The 7,500-nt window shown below is 52.2% G+C and overlaps 2 protein-coding genes across 3 annotated transcripts in view; both read right to left on the reverse strand.

Moving 5' to 3' along the window:
- The window catches only part of LOC121306081 (ubinuclein-1-like), a 3,162-nt gene extending 1,369 nt beyond the window's left edge, over positions 1 to 1,793 (reverse strand). Inside the window, exons 1-2 of the mRNA XM_041237785.1 lie at positions 1,249 to 1,793; positions 4 to 136 (exon numbers count right to left, since the gene is read on the reverse strand). Coding sequence (XP_041093719.1) covers positions 4 to 136; positions 1,249 to 1,509 — 394 coding nt within the window. The 5' untranslated portion in view covers positions 1,510 to 1,793. The remainder of the gene's footprint in view (positions 1 to 3; positions 137 to 1,248) is intronic.
- Positions 1,794 to 2,833: 1,040 nt separating this feature from the next.
- ttc26 (tetratricopeptide repeat domain 26) overlaps positions 2,834 to 7,500 on the reverse strand; it is a 7,246-nt gene continuing 2,579 nt past the window's right edge. For both annotated transcript variants that reach the window (XM_041237856.1, XM_041237857.1), the window contains exons 6-18: positions 7,225 to 7,370; positions 6,888 to 7,059; positions 6,438 to 6,512; positions 6,259 to 6,361; positions 5,979 to 6,034; positions 5,727 to 5,780; positions 5,243 to 5,306; positions 4,983 to 5,071; positions 4,741 to 4,824; positions 4,538 to 4,607; positions 3,670 to 3,776; positions 3,296 to 3,429; positions 2,834 to 3,195 (exon numbers count right to left, since the gene is read on the reverse strand). In XM_041237856.1, the coding sequence (XP_041093790.1) occupies positions 3,084 to 3,195; positions 3,296 to 3,429; positions 3,670 to 3,776; positions 4,538 to 4,607; positions 4,741 to 4,824; positions 4,983 to 5,071; positions 5,243 to 5,306; positions 5,727 to 5,780; positions 5,979 to 6,034; positions 6,259 to 6,361; positions 6,438 to 6,512; positions 6,888 to 7,059; positions 7,225 to 7,370 (1,266 nt within the window). In that variant the 3' untranslated portion in view covers positions 2,834 to 3,083. The remainder of the gene's footprint in view (positions 3,196 to 3,295; positions 3,430 to 3,669; positions 3,777 to 4,537; positions 4,608 to 4,740; positions 4,825 to 4,982; positions 5,072 to 5,242; positions 5,307 to 5,726; positions 5,781 to 5,978; positions 6,035 to 6,258; positions 6,362 to 6,437; positions 6,513 to 6,887; positions 7,060 to 7,224; positions 7,371 to 7,500) is intronic.

Here is a 7,500-nt window from a genome sequence, read left to right on the forward strand (position 1 = left end):
AACTCGGCTCACTCACGTATTTGCTCTCAAACTTCCGAGCCATCGCCTCCATCTGCAGCCTCTCGCGCTCGTCATCATCAAACGGGTCGTCTGGATTGGTGGGCACGGGCGCCAAGGCAACAGCGGGCTTCTTCACCTGTCAGGAGAGGGAGGGGGGAGAGGCTGGTCAATAACAATGTACGCTATAATAAATGTGCTTCTCTATGGACTCAGAGCTATACGTGCATCAAGGATGGGAATCAGACTCCCACTGCACAGCAGTGTGATCCAGTCCTGGTTTCACTAGGAGTTTAATAAAACACCTGAGCTTGTTACCTAGACACACTGGGGCTGATCAAGCTTCTTGACTGACGTCTCTGCTTTCACACCCAGAAACGTTGTCGAGGTCAAAGCTGACTGAGAGAGCGCGTTTAACAGACTCCACGACAACATGGCCATTGGGAGCGTTCACTGCAGTCAGTGTAGTTCCAGAAATCAAACAGCACACAGCTAAACTGAAAACACATCAGACCAGAAGAGATTCTGAAGAGCTGCATTCACTGCAACACACAACACGAGGGCACCAGAGACACTGCAACACAAAACACGAGGGCACCAGAGACACTGCAAACTGCAATACAATACACACTGCAACACACAACATGAGGGCACCAGAGACACTGCAAAACAATACACACTGCAACACACAACACGAGGGCACCAGAGACACTGCAAACTGCAATACAATACACACTGCAACACACAACACGAGGGCACCAGAGACACTGCAAACTGCAATACAATACACACTGCAACACACAACATGAGGGCACCAGAGACACTGCAAACTGCAATACAATGTCAGTGTATTTATTGTGTACCAACAATGCGCCAACTTTACACACTCCAAACAACATCAGGACGGGGCAGATGTATTGGAATAACGTCTGTTACGCGCTCCATCACAAATGTTACAGTGCTAGACACGCATAGCAAAATAAAACTGAGGTTTTTTTTTTTTTTTTAAGTTTTAAATCAAGTCATTCCAACAGTAGCGATCTAGCTAATGAGGGACAAGCAGAAGTCAAAATGGGGGACACCAGCTGCGTGGAGAGCCAATGGGAGAGGTGACACGTACATGCGGGCGATGGTGTTTGTGTTGTTTAAATGCAGCGCTGTCGACTCTGCGTGTGTTCGTGTGGGAATGCGGATCTCTTACAGCTGCAGCCCGGCCTGCGTGTGGAAGTCACACTATTGAGAGGTACTCGCCTGTATCGACTGGACAAGCTCGCTGTAGTTAAACTCGGCCGACGCCTGCTCGCTCGGCTCGGACAGCCGGAGATTCAAGCGGACGGTGATGCGCCGCTCTGCAGCCTTCTCTCCGCCCGCCGCTTCCACCGCCGCCCCGGGGAAGGCATTATTGCCGCTGGCCTGCGGGGCCGCGGGGCTGCGGGGCTCGTCCTCCAGGCAGCGCTTCTTGCACTCCGGGGGCGACAGTGTGATGAAGGCCACCTTCCTGGGCTCTGCCATGCCTGTGTAATATAACCGAGCTCGTCCCCGCCGGAGCCGCGCTCTGTTATTAAACACCAGCAGCGTCCCGGGGGGGAAGCGCCGCGCTCTGCACTCCCCGGCTCGGTGCGGGTCTCACTTCAAACGGGCGAGGAGGCGATGCCTCTCTCTCGGGAGTTTCCAGGCTCTGTTTCGGGATTTCAAAGCGTGTCAAAGTTGTTCTTCTCTCGCTTCTCGCTGCTGCTGCTACGAGGCGGCCATCTTGGCCTGGAGGTAAATACACTCAAGCGCGGATTGAAGCCACTGCGGCTGCGCGGGCACCTGCCGTGACGTCGTGAGCTCTGAGTGGTGGAAAAAGGGGGTGACGTTTCCAAGTGATCCCGCCTCCAGCCCGTTCCCAGCCAACCGGGACGCAGGAAAACCTTCCTTTGCCCCGCCCGAGTTTACCATAGAGATTATAAATAATACCGATAGGACGCCAGAGCCGAGCAGGGTTATTACTCTAATCCGGGTACTTGATATATTCTTATATATGACTCGATGCGTCTTGTTTATATTTCAGCCCAAGAAACATATCCACGAATAAAAACAAACGCGCTGTCTTCTGTTAACGAAGCGGAGAGCAGCAGGCAAGAGCATTTTACAACCGTCCACTGGAGCAATGCCAGTGACTGTGAACACGCTGTGCAACACCGTGGCGGGGTTATTAATAATAATAATAATAATAATCATAATACAGTGGTGTCTTCAGCGTGATCAAAGAACCTGCTCAGCACAGCGCTCACTTCGATTCCTGGAAATAAAAATCACCAGACACCTGCCATAGCACTGTCAATAGGGTGGACACCACGGGACTGATTCACCTGCCATAGCACTGTCAATAGCACAGCATGGGACTGATTCACCTGCCATAGCACTGTCAATAGCACAGCATGGGACTGATTCACCTGCCATAGCACTGTCAATAGCACAGCATGGGACTGATTCACCTGCTATAGCACTGTCAATAGCACAGCATGGGACTGATTCACCTGCCATAGCACTGTCAATAGCACAGCATGGGACTGATTCACCTGCCATAGCACTGTCAATAGCACAGCATGGGACTGATTCACCTGCTATAGCACTGTCAATAGCACAGCATGGGACTGATTCACCTGCTATAGCACTGTCAATAGCACAGCATGGGACTGATTCACCTGCTATAGCACTGTCAATAGCACAGCATGGGACTGATTCACCTGCCATAGCACTGTCAATAGCACAGCATGGGGCTGATTCACCTGCTATAGCAGCACTGTCACTATAGTTATTTTTTATTAGTTCACACCTAGATCCACTCTGCTAGAAAATAAAACATTTTATTGCAGTATCTTTACACACAGGCATTAGAGTAGAAGCATGTCGGAACAGCCGTTCTGAGAGCCAGCTGGAGTCCAGTCTGAACACAGAACCCAGGGCAGTCCTGAGACACTGGTTCTGCTGGTTCTGCTGCACTCAGCTGGTCCGCTGTGTTCTAGTAAAGGGGCTGGTTTCATCGGGTTCAGTTCTGTAGTGTTGGTGTGGGTGTCTCAGTGTGGTTCTGGTTGTGCTCCTCACACAGCGACCCGGTTCTCTTTGCCCCATTTCTTCAGGATTCGGATGATGTACTCGACCTGCGGGTTCCCTGTGTTCCTGAGCAGAGGCAGCACCTCCCGAAGAGTCTCCCTGGAAACCAACGAACCAACCAAATGAAGAGAAAACAAGATCAATTGAACTGATACAGGCTCATATGCACGCACACACACACACACACAGACTGCCTCACCGTGGCTCTTTCCCAGCCAGTATCATCTGGAAGATCCCCACGCAGGCTCCCCGCTTCCCCTCCCAGAACTCCGGGTTCGGGTCGAGCCTCTCCAGAACATCGAAGGCCTTCGCAGAATAATAAAACTGACCCATCTGAAAAGGGAAGGGGGTGAGAGTTAGGGTGAGGGACGGGCTCAGGGTCAGGGTTAGGATCAGGATGAAGGACAGGCTCAGGGTCAGGGTTGGGTTCAGCCTCAGCCTCAGGGTGAGTATCAGGGTGAGGGATGGGCTCAGGGTCAGGGTCAGGGTTAGGGTTAGGATCAGGGTTGGGTTCAGCCTCAGGGTTAGGATCAGGGTGAGGGACAGGCTCAGCCTCAGGGTTCAGCCTCTCACCTTGTAGCACTCGTTTGCGATGAGCTGCAGCAGACTGAAGGACTCGGCCGACGTCTCCATCTTCAGGTACAGCTCCCAGGCCTGGCGAGGTTTCTTATTCATGATGTCTGTTAAGAGATAAGGGATCGAGAACAAGGATATTGAAGCAGTGCTCTGCTGTAATGGGTCTGGCTGCAGTGCAGTGTAATGGGTCTGGCTGCAGTGCAGTGTAATGGGTCTGGCTGCAGTGCAGTGTAATGGGTCCGGCTACAGTGCAGTGTAATGGGTCTGGCTGCAGTGCAGTGTAATGGGTCTGGCTACAGTGCAGTGTAATGGGTCTGGCTGCAGTGCAGTGTAATGGGTCTGGCTGCAGTGCAGTGCAGTGTAATGGGTCTGGTCGCAGTGCAGTGCAGTGCAGTGTAATGGGTCTGGCTGCAGTGCAGTGTAATGGGTCTGGCTGCAGTGCAGTGTAATGGGTCTGGCTGCAGTGCAGTGTAACGGGTCTGGCCGCAGTGCAGTGTAATGGGTCTGGCTGCAGTGCAGCGCAGTATAATGGGTCTGGCTGCAGTGCGGTGTAATGGGTCTGGCTGCAGTGCAGCGCAGTATAATGGGTCTGGCTGCAGTGCAGTGTAATGGGTCTGGTCGCAGTGCAGTGCAGTGCAGTGTAATGGGTCTGGCTGCAGTGCAGTGTAATGGGTCTGGCTGCAGTGCAGCGCAGTGTAATGGGTCTGGCTGCAGTGCAGTGTAATGGGTCTGGCTGCAGTGCAGCGCAGTATAATGGGTCTGGCTGCAGTGCAGTGTAATGGGTCTGGCTGCAGTGCAGTGCGGTGTAATGGGTCTGGCTGCAGAGCAGTGGGTCTGGGCGCTGGGTTCAGGGTCCGGTACTCACAGCAGCGGCACAGCCAGCTCAGGTAGGTGTAGTCAGACCGGATCTTCTCACTTTGAATCAGCAGAAACACCTGGCAATGACACAAGAACCACACCTGTCAACAATCTCAAACCATCCATCATCAATAACCCTCCGCAGGGCTGATCCATAATCAATAATCAATAACCCTCTGCAGGGCTGATCTATAGTCGCTGCTCACCCACCTCCTCTGCCTCCTTGTAGTTTCCCACGGCTGCCTTGGCCTGGGCGTAGTTGAAGTTGAACATGTCGTCATTATAGAAATAACTCTGCCAGGAGAGAGAGAGAGAGAGAGAGAGAGAGAGAGAGAGAGAGAGAGAGAGAGAGAGAGAGAGAGAGAGAGATAGAGCCCATCGGTAATCAATCACCAGCGATAATCAATGGATAATCAATAGCAGCGCCTGTAGCTGCTCTGAGCCGCACCCACCTTGACAGAGTTCAGGTAGATGAGGACGTCTTCAAACTGCTTGAGCAGGAAGAAGCACGAAGCCATACACTGCCTTCCAGGAATAGTGTCTGAGAGAGAGGGGGAGAGGAGAGAGGAGAGAGGGGGGTCATTATTACACACAAAACGAGAGCGAGAGTCCAGCACATTACTGCTGTCACTGTCGAGAGTGTTCCAGAGGAGGGTCCAGAACCCCACGACACAACATTCTAGAGCCAGCAGAACAATCTAGAACCCCTCACCGCACTCGCTGGCTGAGCCGCCCACGAGCTGGAAGAACTGCTGAGCGATCTTGAGATGATCTCTCTGAGAGACAAGAGAAAAAACAGAGAGATTAGAAACACAGTGAACCTCCACACTGGTGTGAAAGAGACGGAGCCTCTACTACACATACTGACACACATACACACCCTGAGACACACACACTGACACACAAACAGTGTCACACACCGACACACACACACACCCTGACACACACACTGACACACACACTGACACACCCACACACACACACACACACACACACACACACACTGACACAGTGTCACACACTGAGACACACACACACTGACACAAACAGTGTCACACACTGACACACCCACACACACACCCTGAGACACACATTGACACACACACTGAAACACACACACACACACACTGACACACATTGACACACACACACAGAGTCACACAGTGAAGTCAGCGCAGGTGTAAATGTACACTCACCGACCCCATCTCCTGCCCTAATGCTGCGTTCACCACTCCCTTCAGAATGTACTCCTGAGAGAGGGAGAGACAGGGGGAGAGGGGGAGAGAGGTTAGATCTTATTCCCAATGCATTCCCTGTGTTTGTTCAGGTCTCCTGATTTCTCTTTCACAGGCCCTGTGTTTGTTCAGGTCTCCTGATTCCTCTTTCACAGTCCCTGTGTTTGTTCAGGTCTCCTGATTCCTCTTTCACAGTCCCTGTGTTTGTCTCACCTGTGGGGTGGAAGGCTCCAGGTCTTTGATGAGATTGTAGGCTTCCTGCACGTCGTCTAGGAAGGAGCAAATAAGAGGCAACTGTGAGCATCATTAAACACCAGACACTATTATACACAGATTCACAGCACAGACACTATTATACAGAGATACACAGCACAGACACTATTATACAGTACTTTCTCTCTCTCAGTATTATACAGTGACTATCTCTCTCTCAGTATTATACAGTGACTCTCTCTCTCTCTCTCTCTCAGTATATACAGAATTGATCTCTTACCTTGTCTCAGGTAATAGATAACGAGGTTCAGTCTGGCTTCAGGAATGACATCAATCAGGGGGGGCAGGACTTGCAGAGCCCCCTCCCCTCCTCGAAACACCACCTGGGGGGGTGGGGGGGGTCAGATCGTGCATCGTATTGTTTTTTAAAGAAAATGTTTAATAAGCAGCGGTTCTCACCAGGTTGTGTCGGATGAGCTCTTTGGCGAAGTCGAAGGAGGTGGAGGCGATATCAATCAGAGTCTTCAACTCAGCCTGAGAGAGAGGGAGGGGGAGAGAGGGGGAGAGAGAGAGAGAGAGACAGGGAGAGAACAGTCAAATTAATCAGCAGTGTACACACTCTCCTGCCCCAGGCTCTCCTGTATCAGTGTACAGACTCTCCTGCCCCAGGCTCTCCTGTATCAGTGTACAGACTCTCCTGCCCCAGGCTCTCCTGTATCAGTGTACAGACTCTCTTGCCCCAGGCTCTCCTGTATCAGTGTACAGACTCTCTTGCCCCAGGCTCTCCTGTATCAGTGTACAGACTCTCTTGCCCCAGGCTCTCCTGTATCAGTGTACAGACTCTCTTGCCCCAGGCTCTCCTGTATCAGTGTACAGACTCTCTTGCCCCAGGCTCTCTTGCCCCAGTACCTCTGCTGCCTTGCCGTTGTACAGGCGGAAGTGGTTGCACGCTTTCAGGTTCAGGGCGATGGTGCTGTCAGGAACGTGCTGCAGGTAGACAGCCAGGACCTCCTGAGAGACATCGTAATAGTCCAGCTTGTAATAGCACAGAGCCACGTAGACATTGAGGGCCAGGAACTCCCTGTGGAGACAAGAGACACGCACACTGAGACACAGGGAGACATGGACACACACCGAGACACGCACACTGAGACACAGGGAGACATGGACACCCACCGAGACAAAGGGAGACTCGGACACACACCAAAACACGCACACTGAGACACAGGGAGACAGGGACACTGACCTGTTGTCCAGCAGTATCCTCTTGTAGATGTCTATGGCCTCCTGGTAGTGGGACCTCATGTAATGAATGGAGGCCAGGCTCAGCTGGTCCTCGGTTACGTCCTGCAGGTTCTGGTGAAAGTTCATCAGCTTCTTCTCATCGTTGAACTAGGAGGAGAGAGAGGGAGAGGAGAGAGAGGGAGGGGGAGACAGAGAGAGAGGGAGGGGGAGAGAGAGAGAGAGAGAGGGAGAGAGAGAGAGAGAGGGGAGAGAGAGAGAGAGAGGAGAGAGAGGAGAG

The sequence above is a fragment of the Polyodon spathula genome, chromosome 46, assembly GCF_017654505.1.
Source record: "Polyodon spathula isolate WHYD16114869_AA chromosome 46, ASM1765450v1, whole genome shotgun sequence".
NCBI classification, from domain to species: Eukaryota; Metazoa; Chordata; class Actinopteri; order Acipenseriformes; family Polyodontidae; genus Polyodon; species Polyodon spathula.